Below are 26,269 nucleotides of genomic sequence, written 5' to 3' on the forward strand. Positions count from 1 at the left end.
TCTTAAAGGCGATGATTTAGCGTCCCCGAAGTTTTTTTTTTTCTTACCAGTTTGACCCGCGTTAGCTGGGGCACGGTATCTTTGTTCTCTCGATGACGGGCGCTAGATAGACTCCTTTTTTGTGTCGCAAGGGGTACAACCTGCACTTTCTTCTTTTCCTTCTTTTGTAACCTCGTTTTGTGAAAGTACCATTTTGGTTATAGCAGTACTTCAAAATAAATAAACATATAAATAAATATAAGGTTGCAAGATTTCATTCGACTTTTTTTAATGTTGTGTTTCATGCGGTCTTGTGGCAACTTTCATAAATAAAGAAATCAGAGTTATCCGGCGATTCAACGTCTAGTAGAAGCCGATGAAAGTTGGTGTATTTCTGGGCGAGTTGGCAGATAGCTAGAACGTGTTTTTGTACCGCATGATTATTGGTGAGAGCCGCGCTGAAGCGACGTTTGATCGGCGTCAACCAGAGGTTGAATCGCCTTCCAACTTTTGTCGTCGTCGTCGTAGTCGGCGTCATCATCATCATCATCATCATCATCAACACCGCCACCACCACCACCACAACCTAGTAACCTAGTCATCATCAACGCGGCTTTTGCAGAACAAATTATGTGATTCCAATAACGGACTTCCGAAAGAAGGGGATCAACCTCCAATTCTCAAGACCGATAAAGAATGTTTTCATCATTATCATAGGGTTAATCACCATCATCCTCGTCGTAATCATCATGAGGTTTGTCACATTTTTAGACGCCATTATTTTTTCGATGGTTGCACGAAAGAGGCTAGAAAGAGACATACCCGATACGGAAAACGGGTGGTAACTCGCCAACAAAGACATTGTCTTAAAAAAAATTTATTGGGCGAAAGTTATGGGCGGGGGCCGAGGTAGAAGAAGCGTTCCCCGCAAGCGCGTGGTGAACGAGGCGAAACGTAGAAGAAGATCGTGCTCCGATGATGCGAAGCTCGCTGTACGGGCATTCTCCAAGTTCAGCCGTGCAGGTCGGCGTCGGAACTTTTTGCCAGCGGATTCGGTAATGCCTGAGCCATGTTCCATTCTCTCATCCAAGTAGCAGCTAGCGAGAATGACTTTGCGCTTGGATTGCCACGCGGAGTTTCGATTACGCTGTAATGGCCAGCAAACGTACGTACGCCTATAATCTCTGCAGCTACAGCGTATTAATGGCTCTATTCGTCGCGTACGCGATGAACTTACCCTTGTCTCTTCTGGAAACTTGGCCTGAATTTATATGGGAAACTAAGAGTCAGCCCCGCGCTAAAGCTTCCGGGTGAGCGACAAAATGATATGGCACGTTCGACAAGTCGTCTTCGAGCGATGTAGAACCCTCTCGCGGCGCGACTTGCATTCGGCTGGTCGAAATCCAACACTCTGGGCACATTCGCCTCGTTCATTTAAAGTGCCGCGCTCCGATTCAGAGCTCTCGTAGGCACTACCCCTCCAACCTATGGGAGCACTACCGAAATCCCACGGAAAATCGATCACGTGATCGCTGCATACCTAGTCGGAGGCCGGTAGGAACCAGCTGAACGTACCAATGGGAACTGCACCTGAGCCTTGCCTGACGTCCCTGAGCTGTTGCGCAAAACTTCACTGATGCAGAACTTTTGGCGGCGAGTCAATGTCTTTGTAAAACCAACATTGTCGTCTGCTCTTTTCTTGCTGCGTACTTCTGCTGCCACCCAATTTAATACCAAGCTATGAAACTTTTTATTCGTGCCCATCCGCAACTCGGCGCTTCTGAACACTACGCGTGACAGCGCACCCTTTGTTTACAAATGCGCATTTGGTGCGTAGGGTTTTGACAGCAGAGCGAATTTCCTTGTTTTATGTCTCACGTAGGATTTGCTTCCCCGTGAGGAACCGGCATGCCTTTATGTCCGAGGTTTCACAAGGCGTTCATGGGCTGGAAGCTGTGGTACATATTCGCGGTGCCCTTGCTGCTTCTACCGCTGCCTATATACATGGGAAACAAGGTGAGAGACTGTGAGGGGAACTATCGTTCCGCAAAGCGGTATGCGAAGGAGGCCCTTCTCTTAAATGCAGGAAACACTCCTATCGGGAGCAACATCACTAACTCAATCAACCAATGAATGAATGAATGAATGAATGAATGAATCTATTTCAGTTCTCTTAGGTAAAAGGACAGACTGGCAATAGAAAAAGCAGTCTCAACGACTGCTTCGCAAGCCGCACCAATCCTAAAGCTTCCCGTTTCTTAGTGCTCAGAAAAGAATATCCGTTGCTTTTAAGTTTTTAGTTTAAAAGCAGCGAGTGCTTCCTTTCTTAGCCTAGCTTTTAAGGGTGCCAGAACTTTTAGCGCATATGTCGAGTCCGCCTGTATTCGCACCCGCGTATATTGCGGTAGCAATTATATGGACACTCTAGGCGCGTTAATTCCCGTCGTCGCCGTGATATTCGGTATGAAGAGTGCGATAACACTGGCGCCGCGCTCCGTATACTGTATGTGCGAGTGAAAGCGTGTGCTGGTGAGCCGTTGATGGCGACTCAATCTAGAGGGGCGGGGGCGGGATTGGGGGTTGGGTGGCGTTCTACTTCGGCGGCTGCTGCGTATGGCGGGGCCGCGCAGGCCATATATCTTGAAAGCGACCTGCGATGGGAGCAGAGTGCGCCAAGTGCTGATATCTTCGTGCGCGCTGTGCTCTCGCCGCTTAGTTCGCGTTGAATCGAGAGGCAGCACGAAGGTCAATTCGCTCGCTGCTGCTGCCGCTATTCCTCACGCCAGCGTTCTGACAGCGAGTGTGCGCGGTCATCGAGTGAGATGCGCTCATGTTTGCTTGCGCGTGCGTGACAGCATTCTTGTGAATTTAGTTAGCAAGCGAATGTTTACGAGTTCATACGGCCGATAAAGCTAATATCCTTACTTCGTATAGCTGTCTACTAATTTGCAATCGCAATCGATGCTTCGCCTTTCGGGCGAAGCTATACCGTCCGGGAGCAGTTCAAGAGCGCAAACGGCGCGGGCTTTTTTCTGTTTTTATAAGAGGTGCTGGGTGTGGTGGTTTCGAACACCGTCACGTTTTCTTTTCTCGTTGAGCGATGCATAGCCATCCTACGATTACACCACGCACGTGCAGGCTGGTCTCAGCGCTTACGCCATGATCTGGATGGCCGCTTACTGGACGCTCGAGCCGATCCCGCTGGCGGTCACGGCGCTCATGCCCCTGGTGCTGTTCCCGATGTTCGGCGTCCTGAGCAGCGCCAAGACGACCACCCTGTACTTCAATGTGAGCGCTCGGCGCGCTTGCGATAATTAAGGCCCGCTCCTAATCCGAAAATTAAATTGCGGGGGTTTCACGTGCGCGTGAAATCGCGATTTGAATATGAGGCACGCCGTAGTGAATTGCGGATTAATTTTGACCAAACGGGACCTTCTTATTTTTTAAATAGATGCACATAATTCTTAAATATGCGCGCGTCCTTGCGTTCCGCCTCCATCGGAATGTAACCGCCGCGCGACGGTGTCGAACCCCCGACCACCAGCTCAGCAACGTCATGCCATGGCCACTGGGCTATACCGCAACGGGTGAAGGCCCATTCCTTCGTTACTGGACGGACACTAAAGAGGAATTTAGTGGGACAATAACGACAAACGCCAAATCAGTTTAGACTGATATTCTTTGAGAACCCTATTTTTCTATGTTGCTGTAATAAGTTGATTATGGGAAGTGAAAATGAAGGCCACCTTTCCATATTGTTTCTTTCTTTAATTTTGCACCGGAACCCCAGCGCCGATACGCCATTCGGACGCCACAAATTTCAAAGCGTCCTTTTTTAAAATTTCTTGTTAAACGCGTAAGCATTTCTATGCCTACCCAACGAGGAATAACCCATCTGTCCGTCCGTCCTTCACGTAAGACAAGATCGCTTTCAAGATGAAGCCCGCAGCAGCGAGCGAATCGACCTTCGTGCTGCCTCTCGCTTCGACGCGAACTAAGCGGCGAGAACACAGCGCACACGAAGCTATCAGCACCCGGCGCACTCAGCCCCCCAACCGCAGATCGCTTTCAAGATGGCGGCCGCGCCATAGGCAGCCGCCGCCGGATTGCCGTTGATCACACATAGTAGTGGTCTGCATGGAGAGGAGGCAACGTCATCGACCACGCCTACACGTGAGGTCTAGCAAACGTGACACTGCGTTCACAGCACGCATCGGCCAGTGCTCGTCTTTCACGAAGCAACGGCATCATCCAAACGCACGTGCGTTTGCATCACGTGCGTTTGCATCACGTGCGTTTGCAAACGCACGTGATGCATGATGCGAGCGAACATTGTTACTGCTCGCCTCTTGTTCGTCGTCTTAAGCTGGTTGCTCTCGGTTAACATTTCGGTGTTCCCATCGCACTTCTCCGTTCCACGATTCCTTCGCGGCGTTTTTCGCAATTGTATACCAAGCAAAGCTGCGTACGACGACGAAACAGCAGTTGATTAGTAGCAAATGCTTACGTATCATTAAGAAAACTCCCCACGGAGATTCTGCATCTATTTTTTTTTTCAGTTGTTGGACCATAGTGGTTATAAGTAAGAGCCTTTGAAACATGCCAAATTCGGTGTTTGGCTCTGTTAGAATCCAGTGTAGTTAATCTTTACCGATAAAAACTGACGAGGCCCCGAGAAGATGGTTTCGATGTCCACGACAGTCACGCCGGGCTGGTGCGGGAGCCTCACGATGACGTCACCACACGCCTATCGCTTTTTGCGTCTTTTTTTTTTTCTTATAGGGCCTCTTCTCACGGGAACAGTGCCATATTTATTATTGTAGTAGGCCAATTTACTGCTATGTACAAATCAAAATTTTCTCTTTCGTGTCCCTTTAAGTTAAGCCTGTTTTAGTAAATTATACGATTGTGTAATATCTCATTGCCATCATGAGGGGCCGTCGGTTAAGCCAGAAAAGACGTAAGCATGAAATACGGATGGCCCCCGAAGCCACCTTGTATGTTTCTGCACCAGCGCCATTTGGCGGCATGAATTTTCACAGTGTGTAAGTTTCGGATAAGAGCGGGTGACTACGGCCATATATATTGCCACGAGAAAGGATATAAAGATATATAAATACTCCGTTACTTACGAATTTCAGAATAATCTTTTTTTTTTGTTCGGTAATTGAGCTCAGAAATTCAAAGAACCTCTAAAATCTGATTTCTTTCCTCCTTCCTTTTCCTGCTTGCCTAAAAAGCTCCTTTCTTTCTGCCGTACCTAATAACCTCCACAACCACACACACACACACACACACACACACACACACACACACACACACACACACACACACATATATATATATATATATATATATATATATATATATATATATATATATATATATATATATATATATATATATATATATTTCAGGTGCTCGCAAGACAGTGAGGTCGTTGCGGTACCCAAGTGGCCACACAATTTTTCACTTTTCCACCTCTGCTACAGATATTTCTCATCCCTTTTCCACCACATTACTCAACAATCAATCTTCTGCGACATTACACGTGCGGATTATTAAGCCCATGTCACGAGGTGTCATCGAAGTGCCTCCCGTTCCAGAACATCGGCTTCGTCCTGTTCGGATCGCTGGCGGTGGCGGCTGCCGTGGAGACGAGTCGCCTGCATCAGCGACTGGCCCTCAATTCGCTGCTGGGGATCGGGACGAGCAATCGAAGGTGATCCCCGCGAGCTTGACGAGTGCTATGGGCACACGTTGCTTGCAGGATAAATATCTTGCCGCCCAGGACATACCTCTTAAAAAAATATCCGCACTGACCGAGTGTGAGTTATTTCTCGATACAAAGCACTTAATTTGCACCTTGTAGTTTCCCAAATTCGCAGAGTACGCAACGAATAGTTCGGGCAGGCGCACACAGGTTTCGAGTGAGCGCTGTGCGCCTTTCTCTTTGTTTTTTAAGCATGCAGTGCTTTTAGCTCCCGTTGTCGGCGACGTTCAAGGAACCTTGAGCCAAAAGCCAAAGCCGTTATCCGGCCACTCAAGAACGGAGCGAGAACATCCTGGCATCGTTGCGAGAAGAAAACGAGATCTTCCGGGGCAACCAGTCAAATCTTAACATGCGCTGTCTCTGGCCCCCGACCTCTTTCTACAAGACCGCATTACATACGCTAGTTACTACCCAAACAAGTTAAAAATAAATGTTGCTTCCGAGTTCTTCCTAATGTTTATTCACAATACCACTCGAGCTGTAACTTCTAGTACGCTGAAGTTCAACTTGTCATTTCCCATAGCTACGTTCAAAAGGCAGATACAGGGCACCCTGCACTTCATTGTCATCTTTTGGCCCTGAGACAGGGTTGCCTGTGCTCTTTTTGAACGCCAGCGGTCCGTGAGTTCCGCGGCACCGGTTTTGCGCCACCTCCTTCGAGAGATGGCGCCATATGCTCCACGACCAAGCCGGTAGCGTCTGGCGCGCCGCGACCAGACGCTACCATTTGCAGCCGACCACTACGACGCGACAAGAAGAAACAAGTATAGCTACAGAAGCTGAGCACGCTGCACTGTTGGAAGAGGATAAGCGGTTTGAAGGCGGCGGCACCACGGGAAGCAAAAGACGCCAAATGGACGCAATTGTCTCCTGTCACGGTGACAGGAAACGGTTGCGTACACGTGGACCAGATCACAGTATGGCGCGGTGCGGTGCGGTGCGGCGTGCTGTTGTCTGGTGTAGTGTGCCATTGCAAACATGCACTGCACCCATTTTAAAGATTGTGGTTAGTATCATGTCCAATCAATCTGCTTCCCCAGTAGCCATTTCATGCCTACATCTACTCTCGATTACGGGAGAGCCAGCATTTTTTTTTTTTACTGCTCTGTTGATCACGCGAACTCGAGCCAGCGGAGATTGCTTGATTGTAGAAGTCACGCCACCTTTTCGGTTCGCAGTGTCGTTTTCTGTGACCGCTAATGTAAAGCAGCGCATTTTATATTCACTGTGCCTCGTAGTCAGCACATGCAACGCTCATCGCCATCATCCATAGACTTGCGCTGTTGCTGTTGTCGAAGGTCGTTTATGCGGATGTTTAAGGGAGCCCTTCTCTTGATTGCGACCTGCTTGCTCACCTTTTCAGAATCCTGCTGGGTTTCATGCTTGTGACCATGTTCATGTCGATGTGGATTCCAAACACCGCGTCCGCCTCCATCATGGCGCCCATAGTCGTGGCCACTCTCAACCAAATTCACGGAAACAGGAGAAGCCCGTCCGAAGGTTCGTCACTGCACGTGGAGCTGTGCATAGGGCGACGTTTCGGAGAATCAAGAAAATGCGCAGTGGAGGAGAGAAGGGGGGGAGGGGGAGATCCTGTGCATGAGTCGTATCACTTCACTCTAGTTTTACAAGACATCAGAGGCCGAATTCGCAGATTTTTCGCTGGTAAGAACCGTTTGCTATAGAGCGATCACCTTCGCTAAAGATATGTCCGACACCACGATTGGGCGCTTGTTCTTGCGAAGTGACGGCCTACGAAGTTCTTTGTGAACACAGGCCCTGGAGGAAGCGGAAGCTACGAGGCAAGCTGTGGCCCTCGATACTGCACTTGAGACCGCACTTGAGACCGCACTTGAGACCGCACTTGAGACCGCACTGGAGATCGCGTTTGAGATTGCTCGAAACTGGGCGGACGAGGTTTTGACGCGGAAGTATACGCAACGCAGAGACACGTACGTTCGCGTGGTCTCTCTCCCGTTGGTGTTGACGTTAGCTTTAGCCTCCGCTCCAGAGCGACATTATTGCGAATCTGAGAAAAGGGAGTTATAGCCGAGCTCGTCAAGAAAGCGTCGCCAGAGCTGGCTTCTTCGCATACGATACAGTTTGTGGTGAAGCACGCTTCTGTCTACTACAACTCGAAAGTGTTTATGCCTGCTTGTAACCGAGTAAACTATCGTGGGAGCTGTAAGAGTCATTAGGAGTAACGAACAAATAGAAGCGCTGCTATACGAACTCAGGACAAGGTACTGAAAGCTGGCGATTGTAGCATTCTGTAGGCGAGGTAGCGACACGACAAACTGGGCTTATTGAAGGCATCACAAGCGAAAGAAACATATGAATTAATATCATTGCCATGTGTGTGAAGTTTGTCTGAACCGTAAAACCAAATTTGTATATGTGGGATGAAACGCAGTGGTTGTCAAAGATGACGCAAATGCAACTGCAAGTGACACAACTGCACGAACTTCCGAAATTGACGGACTGCACAAACCTCCAACGTTTTCGGAGGTTCGTGAAGTCTGTGGAGGCTGTTAGATATCGCGCGAAGGAGCCGCGTGTCATTCGAACGGCGGCATCGATTGAGTCTGCACGCGTTTTTTTAGGCGCGAAGAGCGTTAAACGCGAGGGCGAAGTGAGGATGCACAACATTACCACACGCCTCGTTCATGTCCTTGCGCTCTTCTCGCCTCAAAATGAATAACCGACTGGTCGGTGCGTTCACGTTAATGCGGAGTCATTCTCGAATAAAGATTAAAAATAATAGTCTGGGGGTTGTTTAGAAAGCTTTGATGCGACGTGTCTCATTCCCGCGCGACCCTTTCAGATACCCTCTTTGATCCAGACACGGGACCCGCGGAACACCGAAAGGTTTCTGGCGAGGATGCGGCCGCTCTGCAGTGAGTGCGATTTCTCGTAGCACTAGATACTCCTTTCACATACTGCTACGGAGTTGCCTATAGATCGCACACGACGCGCGGATGAGGCTATGAATCATTTACCCTACAGGTGCTAAACAATCCGCCCGCGTTACATTCCTTCATTTCATTTCATTTATTTACCTTAAGGACCCCACTAGGGGGTATTACATAAGGGGTGGGTGTACATAAAAAATAAAACACTCAAATTTGTGACGACAGGTACTCAGTCACATTGGCAGAAAAAGATGATGGACAGGTGAGAACGACGATATTGCGAGGAAGGCTGTTCCAGTCTTTGGCTGCACGAGGAAAAAAAGATGCTGAAAAATTAACAGTTCTCATACGTGTACGGGAAACTTGCAGTTGGTGACCAGTGCGAGGAGATATGTATGTGGGTGGTGTTATGTAAGGGGCACTGTTAAGTGATGAATGGTAAAGCTTATAGAATAGACAAAGTGTTGCTATGCGTCGGCGGAGGGATAAAGCTTGCAGCCCAGATTCCGCTTTGAGGGCGGTAACACTGATTTCGTGAGAATAAGATGAGTGAATGAATCTGGCGGCACGATTTTGTACCGCTTCAAGGTCATCTACGAGGCATGCTTGATGTGGGGACCATATGGCTGACGCATACTCAAGTTTTGAACGGATAAGCGACTTATAGGCTAGTAATTTAACTTGTTGGGGAGCGTTACGAAGGTGACGTTTCAGAAAACCGAGAGTTCTATTTGCCGATGATATGATGTATGTAGTATGTGCATGCCATGAGAGATCATTGGACAAAGTAACGCCTAAGTATTTGAACGATGTTACTTCTTGTATAGGTTCGTTAGCAATTATGTACGGGAATGTAACGGGGTGCTTTTGGCGAGTAATGGAAAGAAGTTTACATTTAGTCGGATTAAGGGTCATTAGCCAGCGGTCGCACCATTCCTGGACACGGTCTAGATCATGCTGAAGTTTTGCTGCGTCGCAATGATTAGAAACTGATCGGTAAATTACACAGTCGTCAGCAAACATACGGATTTGGCAAGATAAGTGTTGAGGCAAGTCGTTAATATATATTAGAAATAGGAGAGGACCGAGAACAGAACCTTGGGGTACACCAGATGTTACAGGAACAGGGTCAGAGGTATGATTATTAACAAGGACGTGTTGGGACCGGTTAGACAAGAATTCCTTGATCCAAATCAGAATGTTGTGGTCCAGGTTTAACTGGTTTAGTTTTAAAGTAATCGTTGATGCGGCACTTTATCAAACGCTTTTGCGTAATCTAAGAAAATGGCATCAGTTAGTATGTTGGTGTCGAGGTTAACATGCAAGTCATGAATGAAAATGGCCAGTTGGGTCTCGCATGAGAAGCCCTTTCGAAAGCCATGCTGAGATGGATGAAAAAAGTTATTTTTATCGAGAAATGCCATGATATTAGAATAAATGACATGCTCCATGATTTTGCACGGGACGCTTGTTAATGATATGGGGCGGTAATTTAGCGGGGAATCTTTTTTACCAGATTTGTAGACAGGAACAACCTTCCCCACTTTCCAATCATTTGGCAAGTGACCTACAGAGAGTGAATGAGAAAACAAAATACACAGATACGCAGTAATGGTATGTCTGGTGTTCCTTAACAGCTTGGAATTGATTTCGTCGACGCCTGTCGATGAAGAAAGCTTAATGTTATCTAACAAAGATAAAATTCCATCATGAGTTATTGTGATAGCAGGCATAGTAGACAGAGTTTTAGCTGGTGTCGTAAGCAGAGGTGTGCTGGGTTCTTTTGTGAAAACTGTGCTAAAAGCAATGTTGGTGTTAGCGCATTCTAGGTCCCCGACGGTTTCTCCCAATTCATTGGTCAGAGTGATAGCGCGCGATTCGATAGGGTTGATGACCTTCCAAAATTTTCTCGGGTTATCATTTAACAATTTTGTCAAATCGTTGTTGAAAAATTTGAACTTAGCATTTCTCACAGCAATCAGGTAGGCATTCTCGGCAGTATAGTACCGCTGCCACGCATTAGACGAGGCTCTTGTCTTAGCAGCACGAAAGAAGCGCTTTTTTCTGCCTTCTAATGTTTTAAGTGCCTTAGTGTACCATGGCTTTTGGCGATTTTCACGGAAAGTAATTTTAGGAATGAATTTGTTGGCCAAGTCCTGTATTTTGTATTTGAATACCTCCCAGCTCTCCTGGAGAGGCATGCTGTAAAATTGGGCTTCAAATAACGGGAAAAAATTTCTAAGCTCGTAGTTAATTGCGTCATAGTTACCTTTCTCATATAGAAGGATTGTTTTCTTACATTTTTCGCGCCGTTCAAGGCAGAACGAAAACTCGGCGTGGATAACTTTGTGATCACTAATTTCTTGCAGGTAAGTTATATGTGATAAGCTCTCAGGATTCGTAGTTAGTATAAGATCCAAGATATTAGCACTGACGCCAGCAACACGCGTTGGTTCCCTTACTAACTGAGTGAGATTAGCATTCAAACATACTTCTAAAAAATCCTTTAATTCTCTGTGGTTCGCACCTGAGGGAGCTAGTTTCTGCCAGTCGATACCGGGATAATTGAAATCTCCGAATAGCAATATATGTGAATTTGGATGTGCAGTACCGAGATCACTCAGAATACTGTTCAGCTCACTTGCAAAGTTAGGTGAAGTATGCGGTGCCCTGTAGCAAACACCAAGCAAAACGGATTGCGCCGGTGAGCGAAAAATTAACCATAACATTTCCAGATCAGAGACGATGTCTAATGGTGTGCACGATAAATTAGGGCCCACAGCAATCAAGACACCGCCCCCTCGAGTGCATCTGCGGTCATTTCTAAAAACTTCGAAACCTGCCAAGTCGGCAAGTACTTCTGTATCAGTGACATCAGGGGTAAGCCATGTTTCGGTTAGTATAAGTATGCTGCTGTTTGAAGAAATCATGATGTTAGACACGAGCTCACGCTTAGGTAGGAAACTGCGAATATTTGTGAATATGACAGACAATGAAAGATTATTTCTTGGCATGGTTTGGGGGCGGGTAATCACATTTTTTCGGGCGGACGATTGCTATAACACTTCTCTTACAGTTTCAGATACGCTATCAAACACATAGCGCTTCGGTCCGATGTGCAGGGTCTTGTAGCGCAGATTAAATGGGGCAGATTGCTTTTGTGGCAAATGCAACGAGCTGGCTGCGAGCAATTCGAACTGCACGAGAAAAATCTTCGCCAATACTATAATTGGTACCTTTTAGTTTCCGGGCGCTCGACAGGACAGTTTCTTTTGTTTTGAAAAATGTGAATTTTGTTATTATTGGACGGGGTTTGTCGTTCGAATGACGTCCGAGACGATGGGCGCGCTCTATCTCTTTTGTGTCGATGTGTATATCTAAATGCTCGCGGCAATGTTTAATGATAAGTTGTTCTGATTGTGCGTACGATTCAGGTGTAGTTTCAGGGAGTCCGTAGAATACTAAGTTGTTCCGTCGCGTTCGGTTTTCCGCCTCATCAAAACGTGCCTCTAGTTTTGAAATTAAGCGAGTAGCTTTAGTTGTGTCGGCGCGCAGAACTTCTGTGTAAGTGTTACAAGGCTTTCGTAATGGCTCTCAAGTTCGGCCATACGTTTGCCGAGGTCAGATACATTTCTGTCTGTCGCTAATAACTGAGATTTTAGATCTTGAACTTAAGAAATAAGCTTGGACTGGCCAGTAGATATCTTCTTTAGCTCTGCGAGGATAGCTGCATTATCCGGACCGGGGTTAGTTTCTATATCACCGGAAAGTAGGAGTAACAGCGAAAGAACGAGATGAAAACAATCAGCAAGAACAGCGTTAAGGCACTGTGGGCTTGGCAGCTGTAATAAGAAGTAGTTGTTAGACTTTTTGGCAAAGAGGCTGAAACATTCACCAACCTGCATTACGAAGACGAAAGGATTAGTGGCCTGCGCAGTGGCAAAGCCGCCAAGCCCACAAAGTGCCACTGGTGGCTGCTCCTGTTTTATAGCTGGTCCTAGTAGTGATGCTGGATGCGATGGCGCTTCCCATTCTGCTGCGAGGGACAGGTAATCCAAGGACGAGTGTGTCGTTCCAAAGACGGGTGAAGCGATGGCAGTGGTTCGTTGACGGGCGCCTGTTACATCCACGCTGAGATGGGTTGGTAAAGATGAAGGTGCAGTCAGTGGCGTAGTCGCCAGTCCAGGAAGGAAAAGACACGCGATGAATGGTCCGAGCACCTGCATTACGAAGACGAAAGGATTAGTGGCCTGCGCAGTGGCAAAGCCGCCAAGCCCACCTTTTTGTTTGAAAGCTTCGCCGTACCGCTACATGTTCCTTCGTCAAAACGAGATTTGACCTCAATGGTTCATTTATGTAACCAATCCTCAGTTTCCCCCGACATTTCCCCTAGCCTTGTTTTCGCGGATCACCTGTGGAACGTGGCACCAAGACGTACGCTGCCGCATTGCCTTCGTCGTCGATGAAGGCCCTAAGGCACTCACTCGCTTCGCCGTGCCGAATCATACGGCCGGTTTCTTACTTTGGAATGACTAACCCCACCAATCGATTCCTTCGCGCACTGCTCCGATGGACCTATGTTTTCAGCTCCTCGGCTGTAACGTACTCGATAATTTTTTTTCCTCCGATCACCGTGCAACGATGCCGATCTAAAGCACTAGTGAAACGCGTTTATTGCAAATGTCCTCGCACACACGAATCAACCATAAGCTCGTACATTACATGGAAACTAAAGGGAAGTATGATGTCACGACGCATCAATTGCTTATTCGTCTAGAAGTCTATCATCGATTTCTGTTTGCCAATGTCTCACGTTACCGCGTCGAAAATGACCGCCGACCAGCGCTGACGTCACACGAGAGGTGCCGCAGTCTACAATAGGTGGCGCGACTCCGATTTTCTATTTTCTTTCCTTTTCTCGCTTACAGAAGTTCTGTTCTCGCTACGAATGGCAAATTCGTCATTACAGAAGTCCAATCCTTAATTAAATTATGGGGTTTTACGTGCCAAAATCACTTTCTGATTATGAGGCACGCCGTAGCGGGGGACTCCGGAAACTTTGACCACCTGGGGTTCCTTAACGTGCACCTAAATCTAAGTACACGGGTGTTTTCGCCCCCACCGAAATGCGGCCACCGTGGCCTGGATTCGATCCCGCGACCTCGTGCTCAGCAGCCCAACACCATAGCCACTGAGCAACTACGGCGGGTTCCAATCTTTCAATGTGCCTCGACTTGATGTCTTTCTTTACCTTTGAGGGTATTACGGCTGATTTATTCACTCATAACTAATGCTATCTCATTACGGAAGCACTTCGACGCATTAATTATACGGGTTGCGGTGCGCAGGCCACCGAACGACGTGCGCGCCGGAAAGATGCGACGAGCGATGCTGCTGGCCGTTGCCTACGCCGCAAACATCGGAGGCACGGGTTCGCTCATCGGAACGCCGCCCAACCTCATCCTACAGGCGGAGTATGCCAAGTGAGCGCGTCGGCGCGTCAAATGGCCGGAAAATAGCGTTGTTCCTCGAATAGTTAATGAGATAAATGGCCGGCAACTAGGTTGTTCCTCGAATAGTTAATGAGGTTTCCGAATCGAGTTTGAATATTCAAACATTCGAGGACAAAGAAGCTCCGAATGTCGGGTCGAATTTTTCTCGTGCCTGCAAACAATGTGAAATAGGGGGTTTGCGACGAGTCCGTTTGGTAATTAAACGCGAGGCTTATGCGCGTGCAGTGTTTTCATCGACGTCATCGAAGCCGCCATCTCGGGGTACTAGCACGTCGAGGAGCTGCGTAAACGAGAAACGTGACAGCACGATAGCACGAAAGGCCCGTTTCGCATTGAGCGAGACATCGAAAACCGTGATGTGAACCGTTGAAAAAGTTAGATGTAACAAACAAACAAACAAACAAACAAAAAACAAGCACAACGATGTACGCGTGATGATGAGGTGCAGTGACGTCATCTCGGCCGCCATGTTTTGGTAGTAGCGCTACGAGAAGCTGCGACCGCCACCTCACGCGATACCTATGTAAACATTAATTTATGCGTGTACGTAATTAGACAATTTCCATGCATTGATGCACGCATGTAATGACCATTTCCGAAAAGAACTCGGATGGTCGTCCAGACAAATTAGGAGCTTGTAAGCAATTAACACCTGATTTCGTTAATCTGGTGCACCATGGCAACGACACCAACGAAAGAAGAAGACAGCACGTCACTAGATCTACGTACAATGTTGCCTTCGTTGAAGGAGAGAACACATCAACTCGCGTTGTTTTAAAGGGATGCATGCAAGCACGTTGAGACTGGCCAAACAAAAAATCGAGACAGCAGATTCGTGATACGCCATTGTTTTTCGGCGACTAAAGATTATTGAGCGGAAATCATCTGCCTTCTGCGCTCGCTCAGAAACCGGTGTCACCGCGTAACTACCGCCGCCCTCATGCAGCAGAATATGTCGCTGTAGTGTTGCTGTTATATCGATGCTGTTTATGAAAGTAGCCTTAGTTGCGAATACCAGAGATTTCCTTTTGTGGCACGCTGCCTACGAGGCGGACTGGTTACATTGTGCAGGCTGGCTATATATGGGCAGACTGGTTATGTCGGGGATCACGGAGGTGCGGCCACGCGAGTGTTGACGTCAAACGAGCGACGCCCTCGAAGATTGCAGCAAACGCTTACGTTGTGGTCGCGCAGGCTCTTTGGCCAGGACGACGTCACCTTCCTCTCGTGGATGGCGTACAACGTTCCGCCGATGCTGCTGTGCACCGTGCTGGCGTGGCTGTACGTGCAGTGGAAAGTGGCCAGGCTAACGTGAGTGTGCCACTGTTAATTGCCACCTCCGCGAGAGTAACAAAGGTCGAACAACCGGAAGTCCGATGCACAGGGCGCTTCCTTAGTAACACATATGGGCCCGTACTAACAAAGGAGCAGAAAAAGAGGCAAATAAACGAGATTAGATAGATAGATAGATAGATAGATAGATAGATAGATAGATAGATAGATAGATAGATAGATAGATAGATAGATAGATAGATAGATAGATAGATAGATAGATAGATAGATAGATAGATAGATAGATAGATAGATAGATAGATAGATAGATAGATAGATAGATAGATAGATAGATAGATGGGTGGATGGATGGATGGATGGATGGATGGATGGATGGATGGATGGATGGATGGATGGATGGATAGATGGATGGATGGATGGAAGGAAAAGGAAGAACCGTAATGCAGAAGCGTTGACTCGCACACGTTGCAGCCCTTGATTTCACTTTTCACTTACGCGCAGTACTCGTTGCGACATGCTCCCTGTAAAAAAGCAGTCACAAATCGCGGGTAATTGTACTTTTCTGTCATTCTTACGCATACGCGCACACAGGCACATAGGCAAGTGCGCGCCAGAAGCAATCGCACGCAAGTAAACACGCACACATCTCTTCATCTTTTGTGCCGCATCTCACCAGTGTCGTTTAATCAATAGATAGCCTATTGTATCACAACACACATCAATCAGCGCTGTTTGCTTGCAAAAAAAAAAAAAGCGATGCCTCTATTCACTGAGACATTCTTGGGAACTAAACGCAGCAAGGACGGCGTCAGCCAGTATTCACATAGTGCGGGCGAAGACGGAACGAACACGGCCGGACGGCCGGATGGGGGCTTAGTTTCGGCGAAGACACGGCCTTCTTCAGAAAGCTTTTGGTTTGCCGGACTTAGTTCTTATAGGCTGGAATTTTACGCATTAAGGGCCGTAAGCCTCGGCTAGGAACATAATTGTGCAGATTCGAGGTAGGAATTATACAGCGGTGCTTACACTAAACGACACCGTTCTTCCATGCAGACCGATGGGCGCTGAAGAGGCGATCCGCGAGCGAGTCAAGTTGGAGCTCCTGCGCCGATACCATCAGCTCGGGCCGATGACGTTAGCATGTGCCAATATTCCTTCATTTTAAACCGAACATTTGTAGTAAAAATCTGTTTGTGCGATCTTGCCATTTTTTTCTTTAAACGTTGGAACGTTCTAAAGAAACGAAAAAAAAAATTCTACGGACTCCGTGCAAGCACTTGGCATCCGTACGTCGCTCCCAGCTATGGAAGCTCTGTAAGAATGCATAAATGTGGCCGTTTCATTCACGTGTTCTTACGTACACCTTTCAATAAAAGCCTGTCGCCGAAATTGTGTACACAAACTTGAGCATGTTGAGCAGTGTTGCCACGTTCTCTCCCTAAGATTTTCGTCATTGCATTGACTTCAGCAAATGTCTGGAGCGAGTTCAGTTCGATATGAAACTCCGGCGATAGCAGGCGTTTTCCCCCACTGTCCTGTTGTAATCGCACCGCTGGTACGATTTGTTGGGAACTCGGCGCTGACGCCCGTTGTTGCACCTGGGTCGCAAGCCCCAAGGGTAGCGTTGGCCTGGCGGCCTGGGGTACAACTGGAAGCATCCGAAGGTCCCGGCAAAGCATGAGTCGACTGGTAACAACAAAACAACTTGTTTATTCTAACATCGCAAAGAGTTGGCGGTCAGGTTGACCGAAGTAGAGAGACGCGAGTGCACGTTACTCAACAGAAGAAATCGGAGCCCTCCTTTTGGCGTCCGGGGGCAGCTGTTTTTATACTCTCGCAGTTGAGGGCAAGAAGGAACCCCTCTATAGACGAGCACGTGACTGTACAATGGGATAAGGTGACGCATACTGTCGTGTCGCCGCCGGTCGGGCACAATGGGGAGGAGAAGGTGGCTCACACTGTCGTGTCGCCGCTGGTCGGGCACAATGGCGAGGAGCAGGTGACTCCTACTGTCGTGTCGCCGCCGGTCGGGCACAATGGGGAGGAGAAGGTGACTCCTACTGTCGTGTCGCCGCCGGTCGGGTACAATGGGGAGGAGCAGGTGGCTCACACTGTCGTGTCGCCGCCGGTCGGGCACAAATATGCACATACACTCACACACGCACATGAAGACACGTGGCATCGGAACATGCCTGGACGCGCTTGGCGGGGAGGCGTAGCGGCGACGCCGAACGGGCCAAAATGTCTGCCGCTTTGTTGCAGTCGCGCCGGCTAAACCGCGCGTCGTAGGCGAAACGTAACAGTCCTGATTGGTCCACTCTCACGGAGTTCTCCTGAGGGTAGTGTATTCTTCAGTACGCGCATATATTCACGTCACATGGGGCTGTCGCTCACGGTTTGACTTTTCGCACCCGTCATCTTCGGCACACGTCGCTACGCCCAATTGAAACACTATAGATAATTTAGCTTGGCGTTATCGCTGTTCACCTAACCTAACCTTACCTAACCTACCCTAATTTAATCTAACCTAACCTCTTCGCCGGGTCAATATCTGGGCATTCCATTTCGATGTACTGAATTGTTTAACTGCGCATACGTGCTACACATGCGCTGTAGCCGACAGGCGACATAAGTGACGACGCCACGGGTAATTTTGCGCTAAAGTGCTCCATATTAACACCGACTGGTCCAACGTCGACGGTGAACGCCTGAACGAGCGCCCCCCCCCCTTCCCCCGCACTTGCGCTCTGTGCACTGCATTGCGCGGTTGAGGTGTCCTCTGCTGAGAAACAGTTACTGCGCTGCACTTTACCCCAACCTTTCCTTCCCATCAACTAGAATCTCTCTCTCTCTCTCTCGGTGGTCACGACGAACGCGCGGTGCGCCGCAGGTTCCACCAAGCAGCCGTGCTGGCGTTGATGACGTTCATGATATTCCTCTGGCTCACGCAAAACCCGCGCGTGATCCCCGGCTGGTCCAACCTGTTTCCCTACGGCAAGTAAGTGCGACGAACGTGCGCTGGGTCAACCTCTGCACATAGCGTAGTATAGTGCCACAAAAAAGCACACCCGCGAAGCATGCTATACAGACATTCTTACATAGCGACCCGAACTGGCTCCTCATAATTTTTTTTTTCACTATGCACGTTCGGCGAATGTGCCCTATATGTTCACGACGCGAGAAGGTCACGCCATCATTGACCCGTATTTGTGCTACGTTGCATCTGCGCGTGTGGCTTGACCAGTATTTCTAGCGTATGAGTGGAGGCCCCGTCAAGCCAGCTAACCAGCTAGCTATATGCATGCATGCATCCATGAATGAATGAATGAATGAATGAGGATTTACGAACTACATGTCGATGAAATATAACAGGAAAAAAGGAATACGCACATAAAACAATAGTAAAGAGAAACAAAAAGATCTTTTACGTGCTAAAACCATGATCTGATTACAAGGCACTCCGTAGCGGGCAACTCCAGAAATTTGTACTACCTGGGGTTCTTTAACGTGCACCTAAATCTAAGTACACGGGTGTTTTCACATTTCACCCCCCATCGAAATGCGGCCGCCGTGGCCGGGATTCGATCCGGCGACCTCGTGCTTAGCAGCCCAACGCCATAACCACTGAGCAACTACGGCGGGTAAGGAGAGAAAGAGCAAATAACAAAATAAATAGCCAGGAGGATAAAATTGAATGCAGCAAGTGACATAGCAGCTCTCGCCAGCTCGCCGTAAGCATAAACGTTCGCACAGCGTTCCCAAGCGGCCGCGCATTACAGGCAAATCCTGTCATCCGTACCGGCGGTGCTGGTCAGCATTCTGCTGTTCGTGGTTCCCAAGGATCCCCACCAGGGCCTGCGCAGCAAAGGGCTGCTCGCCTGGGAAGAGGCCAGCGTCAAGATCCACTGGGGCACCATCTTCATCATCCGCGGCGGAATGACGCTGGCCGAGGCCTCCAAGGCAAGCTGCATGATTTCCGTCTTGGGTTTGGTGCACACTGGACGCGTATGTTACCTTCCACCTTCTTTAAAATTTGAAGGGTAGCAGAAAAAAGAAAAACGCGCATGTTGGAACGTAAGTGGCGTAATGCTTTCACGCAACGGTTGATTAAATGCCGATACAAAATAAATGCGAGGGGCGCACGTGCTCTTGTGTGCACGTGCTCTCGAGCACGCGTGCATCCGCTAGCATGTGCTGCTTGGTAACTGGAAGAAATATATATATATTTTTAAAATTTTGCATGTTGGAACGCAAGTGAAGTAATGCTTTCATGAATGCTGCAAAAATAAAATCTTAATACGGTGCGCACGTGCTCTTTTGTGTCCGTGCTCTCGAGCACGCGTGAACACGCGTGAACACGCGTGTGCTGCTTGACCTGAAGCACGTGCTAACCGTCTCGAAGAGTTACCACGCGAGAAAAGCGTGCGTGCGATTGCGGCCTAACGGTTAGAGCATTGGTCTGTGGCGCGGTCAGCTCGATCCCTGCAGGATTGATCTTACGCACCGCTGGCCACGCAATTACCTTATTTGCGTGCGAGAGCTATTCAGCAACAGAGCAGCAGCCACGGTCAGCAAAGTCGGGGACAGTTGGCAGAGGCAGCTTCGCTTTAAAGATAGCTCGAAGACTCCACGCACAGACTCCGCGTAGGCTCGAGTCATCGGAGCTCTTGGCGCAGCCGTTGTGTCGCACACCTCGCGGGCGACGATAACGTGGGCGTCGATAACGCAACGTGGAACAAATGTAGCGCCTGTCCCGGCCCTTCGTCTGGGAACTTCGACTTGAACGGAGGCGCACTGTCTGTGTTCCTTATAGTATGCTTAAGTCTACGCGGCATCGTCGGCGGCACGCCCGCGACGACGCACCTTGCTTGGAGCGCACCGCCGTGCATCTTGGAGGCCACACAATTGGCTGTTTCTCTCCTGCACGCTCCGCTTGGTGGCGCTAGTAAACCGCAAGCGCATTGCACTTTCGTTCGTTTAACCGTGGTGTTCAGATTTGATTTCAATCACGAAAGAAGGTACATTTCTTGTTTTGCGATGTTTTCTTGAAGGTGGTCCGTCGAAACAGTCAAAACCGTACTGTCGAGGCGTTAGAGCTTGATGTTAGGTGACGTCACGGAGAATAGCCGGAGTCAGTGGTGAGCCTGTGATGACCTTGTGATGAGTTTGTGGCTTGTCTCGCGATTAATGTCTGCAAGCCCTGCGACAACGGTGAACTGCATCTCCACACTACCTAAGCTGCAAGCATTTGGCGATATAGGCGACGGTATAGTCAGCAAGTATAACATCTATCGCCGAGCCAATAACAGTTATATCGCTTTTAAAGGGCTGTGTTTGTAAATTATCCTTCTATTAAATAGTTAAAGAAAAGGCCGCTCTTACTGTGAATGCATAGGGTTCATAACTTTGAAAAGACGCGAAAACGAAGAGCAAGTGGCGACGCCATTTTCACCGAACCCTTGATGTCACGAATTTCTACAACGGCTGCGCGGGCCTAGTTAATTTTTTAATGGCAAAGATGGACTGCATTGTATTTTGAAAGAGCCAAAAACGGAACTTAATAAGTTTCAAGAACATTACTGGTTCACAACTGCCTAAATAAATAAATAAATAAATAAATAAAGTTCGAAAACCGTGACGTCACATCGACAATAATGGCTCTCAAGTTTTGACGCGAAATTCATAAACTGGAACGTCGACTTCACTTTTCTCTTGTAGTAACCTATTACCACGGAATTAACCGGAAATAGAGTTTATTTTGAATATAGTTTTTATGACTCAACTTCCTTCTTTATTTTTTAGTTCTTCAATCTGCCACAACCCTTCCCTATACTTTCCTTCACACATATGTCTGCTTTGCCTTTAGCTACAGTCGTCTACAGCGTTCAGGAATTTCCGTACGCTGTATCGGCCAAGCTCAAGAACTGCAACGCTGTTCCCACGCCCTTATCGAACGAGGTGACGAGAATGAGAGCCTTCGTTCCGCGCGCGATGCTCGAAACGGCAATCGCGTTCCATTCCCGGCCTAATTATCTTTACCGTTTTTTCAGGATTCGGGCCTGTCGGCCATGCTGGTGCTCCATACGCGCGGCCTGAACGTGATGCCCAGCTACCTGGTGGTCGGCGTGCTCTGCTTCTTCGCCTCCATGCTGACCAAGGTGACCAGCAACACGGCCATCGCGGCCATCATGCTGCCCATCATCTTCGAGATGGTCAGTCGAACGCCCGCGTCGAGCGCCTTCACTTGTACACGCGCCTCTTCTTTGTGTGCCCGTTCTGTGGTAGCCCCGCCGCCGTTTTCTGGACGCGATATCCAGAAACGTGCCGACAGCCTTACGTATTGTGGCAGTTTTTTATGCGAAGCATATTAACGTAGGTTTCGGGCCTTCGCGCGACGCCCGGCGGTGGCCACCATTGACCCTGAAGTGCGGTCACGTGACATGACGTCACGTGATGACGTCACACAGGCTGCAGATGGGGCCTCATATCGCGCCGTCGGTCGCCTCCCGGCGGTGGCCACCATTGACCTTCAAGTGACCTTCAAGTAGGTCACGTGACATGACGTCACGTGATGACGTCACACGGGCTGCAGATGGGGCTTCATATCGCGCCGTCGGTCGCCTCCCGGCGGTGGCCACCATTGACCCTGAAGTGAGATCACATTATGTGACGTCACGTGATGACGTCACACCGGCTGCACATGGGGCCTCATATCGCGCCGTCGGACGTCGCCCGGCGGAGGCCTCCACGCTTCGGTTCGCGCCGTCGCCACCATCGCTGCATCACGTGATATGTGACGTCACGCCAGGGATGAAGCGGCGCGCGTCCGCCGTCGCGTCAGTCTCTGTGCCCGCAACCGCGCCAGCGTCTTTGCGCCGGGCGTGTATGCGGTCAAGATGCCTCCAAACGCTGAGGATACGCTAAGCCTCCAAGCCGCTAGGATACGCTAAGCCGCTTGATAAGCCTCCAATTTTTTTTAGGCACAAAGGCGATCTGCGGCCAGAGCTGTTGTGGGCCCTCTTCGCTTGGAGCTATGCGCAGCCAACGTTTATCGTTGCTAATTGCGCACGCGTGGATCGTACCGGTATATACGAACAGTGCCAACTGGACAGCCACCACTGTTGACGGGTAACGCAACATCGGTGTGTACGTTGAAACGGGGGAAGGAAACAAAACCGTAACGTAAAGCTCGTCTTTCTAAAGATTACATGAATCTGCGAAGTGGATTTTGATTATTCATTCGTTATCCTTAAACATTCTAATGCCTCTTGGCTACCATTTAGAGTGACAAATATTGTGTTATGCGCGCTAACGAGCAACGAGATAGAGTAGAAAAAAATAATCACCGCCCTGCTCGATGTCCCCTAATGGGAGGTTTAGGCCCGGACATCATGAAGTGCTTGTTCTAGTGGGCCGATCTAGTGTGTAGCGTAAAGCAGGTGTTCTTTTCTTTATTTTTTTAGCTGCACCAAATTAAAAAAAATTGTCTGCGGTAGACAGTACAATCTAACCTTTAAGCTAAATTACGCGATGAGGCGGCCATTACTTCTACGAGAAATCAATATGCTTAATTGAGTAAATAACGCAATTACGCTAATGAACTTTTTAGTTAATTACTTTATGGGGCATATTTCAATCTACGAATTGCAGCCGGTAAGTTCACTATAGGCGTGTAGATATTGAACGAATTCTGAGGGCTACACCATTTTCAAGCTATTCATCTTCAATGTGTCCGTTGAAATGCGACGGTGTTCGTTACTTTTGTGCTTCGGGGCATAAAACGGCGCTTTTCTTAAAAAAAAAAAAATAAGTGGAACAACAGTGCATTTTCACCGCAAGTTTGATGGCGCACATCTACAAAGCGGTGCCATCCTCAGAATTCGTCGCAAGTCGACATATGCCTCCGAAACTCGCCGGTTACAATTCATAGATCGAAATAATTGGCTGTCAAGCAATCAATTAAGAAAGCGAATTCGCGTTGGTTATTCAATTATGCAATTGGATTTCTCGTTGGAAGTAATAGCCACCTAATCGAGTAATTAGCTCAAGTATTATGCACCCACAAACATACCGCGGCATCTGCCCCTGGTGCGGCGACGCAGGCCCTACACTCTTTCACATCTCGGGGGGGAGGGGGGGCAAACCTCAACACTTAAAGACGCCCGGCACGTCATTTGTGCGGTGGGAGGTACAGCTGACCGGCGATACCCTGGCGGGACAAGAAGCTCTCGTCCAGCAAGTACGTCGAGCAGCCGTGGCCAGTGGAGTCCTGGAATGAAGACACCACCCACTCGACCTCAAGAATAGCGACCTCGACGGTCCAAATAAATGTTTTCTCTCTCTCTCAAGGATTGGAACTGTGCTATCTGAAACGTGCAAATTTCGATAATGTGGTGCAGCTATGCAGTAAGGAGAGCCGAGTACCGTGGGCTCCGCGATCAGCTCCGGTGGCGAGCAACGGAGCTGATCGCGGAGGCCACGCACGTACATACACCGTGGATACGCCGGCCGCATGCAGGCCGTGGCTCTGGAGGTGCACCCGCTGTACTTCGCCATCCCCGTGGTGGTGGCCTGCTCGTTCTCCTTCATGCTGCCCGCGGCGACGCCACCCAACGCCATCGTCTACCAGATGGCCAACTTCCGCATCGCCGACATGGTGTGTATACACAAAGCCTCGTCTTGACGAAGAGTTAGAGCTCTTGACGGTGTCATTGCCGGTTGCAGTTTTATCTCTCGGCTTGGTTAACGGTATTGTCGGATGGTGTCAGCGCCTATAAGCCATGGATAAAGGGATATTGTGTCTATAGCAGCACAATCGAGTCATTCGGTTTCCCCTTTTCGTTCGCAAAGTAATTTGTCGAATCGTTTCTGCGAAAGCTAGCAAAGTGTAAGTAAGGTTCACGAAAGGAAAACTTGTCGTCCGCCTAACTGTATAGCACGAAGCTACAAACGGAAACCCCGTGCAAGTTGCTCATAAAGGAAGTCTCGCCGTTGAACAAATATCCAGCCTAGACCCATTATCGAAGCCGGGACCAGCGCCTTTTTTGCGATGGTTGCTCTGCCATCTGAGCAAACCAGGAGGCTAGCAGATGGTCCAACGAGGCCGAATTAATCGACAGCTCTAAGCAGGGTGACACAAAATTTGGTAAGTCAGTTTTGCGGAAGCCCGCAAATCTGAGCAAGAGTTCACGAAAGGAAAGTTCTCATCCATCCGACTGTAGCCACGAAGCTACAAAGAAAGAATCCCGTACGGGTTTCTCAAAGAAATGCGTCGCGGTTGAAGAAAAAAAAGAAATTGTCCTCGTCGTAGCTTCGCGTTCAGCTTCGCGCTACAGTCAAGCGGATGACAGCTTTTTTACTTTCGTGGTTGCCTGCGCGCTTTACTGTGAAATTCCATTCCAATGTGTTTTTTTCGATGCATAATTTATGTATAGCATGTTCAATGCACATGCATAAAAAACGCATGCAATCACATGAAAGAAGAAAAAGAAAGATACATACGCTATGCGCCTGATGAAATATATTATATCGTGTTAGCTGTTGCAGACTATTCTTAATCAGGGGGCCAAGACCTCGTCAGGCATTTTCGCCTTTAGTCTTTGCCTCCCGCAAGAAAAAAAAACTTTATTGTTCTTGCAAATAAACATCATCTTCTTCTTCAATCGGCTGCTGTGCTTTCAGGCGGCTCCCGGGTTCGTGATGAACATTGTGTGCGTCGTCGTCGAGCTGGTGGCCATACACACGCTGGGCCCCCTGGTGTTCGGTCTGCGCAGCTTGCCCGTGGGGGCGGCAACGGACAAGAACGCCACCGTGACACGCGCACCGACCGAGCGTGCTGTTTAAAGCGCCCGCTCATCCTGTTATTTTTCGCAATGCGCTGAACCGGTTTCCCCAGAACGTTTGCGCCGCTTCACTGGAACGTTTTCGACGGCGTCAAAGCGGCGTCCAAGTGAAGAAGGACGATCAGAACCGGAGATGCCGGGCACAGCGCCAATCGCAGGCGTACGAACGCTGTATATATTTTTGCGCTGCTTCTTTTGCTGCCACCTCCCTCTTTCCTTTTTCTTTGTTTCTTTTGTATATCGCTGCTCTTGCTGTATATCACTGATTCTTGTAGCATTATATTTTTTGATGTTTCGAAACGAGTTATTATGAAGAATTTCCGCCGCTATACTGTTTATATCAGCCGCAATCTCAAACGTGCTGAAGTTCGTCGCTCATCCGAGACACTGGCCGCCGACATTTTCATTGCGCGCGCTGCCAGATCTCGGAGGCCATGCAGAGGGAGTTCGTAATAAAAAAATTACCCCAGGACTGATCTCACGAAGAACGTTGATGTTAACGCGATTAGCGTTCAAGAAACTTAGCGACACAGCATATTTCTCAAGCCAAGTTTGCTTAACATCTGTACTTGTCATTCTGAGATTTCCGTTTCTTTGGTTATCTCTAGCAGAACCCGGTATCCTCCCATGTTGCTAAGGCACTCGCTTGCCACAGTAACGCTTGAGCTTGACTGCATGACGAAGGCTTTACGACGCCGACGCACTAACCATATAGAATGACAAAGTAGGTATGACGACAACGGCATGATGACAGAGATGACCTAAAATAGTTACGTTGGTATAACGACGGCAGCGTGAGGATGCCGACATGAGGACAATTAATTGACTAGTGTTTGACGCATGTGGCTTGACGACGACGGTATTGCGACAGTGGGATGACGAAGCTGGAGCGACAACAATGGCATGGCGAGGGTGGCACGACGCTTTGACAACGGATGCATTATAACGACTGTCTGA

At 48.6% G+C, this 26,269-nt stretch overlaps 1 protein-coding gene across 1 annotated transcript; it reads left to right on the forward strand.

Annotated features, from left to right (window-relative positions):
* The first annotated feature begins 1,887 nt into the window (after window positions 1-1,887).
* Window positions 1,888-25,928, forward strand: LOC142574524 (Na(+)/citrate cotransporter-like). Its single transcript, XM_075683586.1, has 12 exons — window positions 1,888-1,995; window positions 3,118-3,267; window positions 5,586-5,701; window positions 7,116-7,252; window positions 8,577-8,649; window positions 14,013-14,147; window positions 15,372-15,488; window positions 16,524-16,632; window positions 19,224-19,430; window positions 21,521-21,682; window positions 23,989-24,126; window positions 25,152-25,928. The coding sequence occupies exons 1-12, from the start codon at window positions 1,888-1,890 to the stop codon at window positions 25,311-25,313; spliced, it is 1,614 nt and encodes a 537-aa protein (XP_075539701.1). The 3' UTR covers window positions 25,314-25,928.
* Window positions 25,929-26,269: the final 341 nt, after the last annotated feature.

This window comes from Dermacentor variabilis, chromosome 3 (assembly GCF_050947875.1).
Source record: "Dermacentor variabilis isolate Ectoservices chromosome 3, ASM5094787v1, whole genome shotgun sequence".
Taxonomy (NCBI): Eukaryota; Metazoa; Arthropoda; class Arachnida; order Ixodida; family Ixodidae; genus Dermacentor; species Dermacentor variabilis.

Excerpts from the sequence above, each read along its gene's own strand:
- LOC142574524 (XM_075683586.1), top strand. The coding sequence starts at position 1,888 with ATGCCTTTATGTCCGAGGTTTCACAAGGCGTTCATGGGCTGGAAGCTG. Across the intron at positions 8,650-14,012 it reads GAGGATGCGGCCGCTCTGCA|GCCACCGAACGACGTGCGCG; the intron begins GTGAGTGCGATT and ends TGCGGTGCGCAG. Across the intron at positions 16,633-19,223 it reads GTGCCAATATTCCTTCATTT|CGTTCCCAAGCGGCCGCGCA; the intron begins TAAACCGAACAT and ends ACGTTCGCACAG.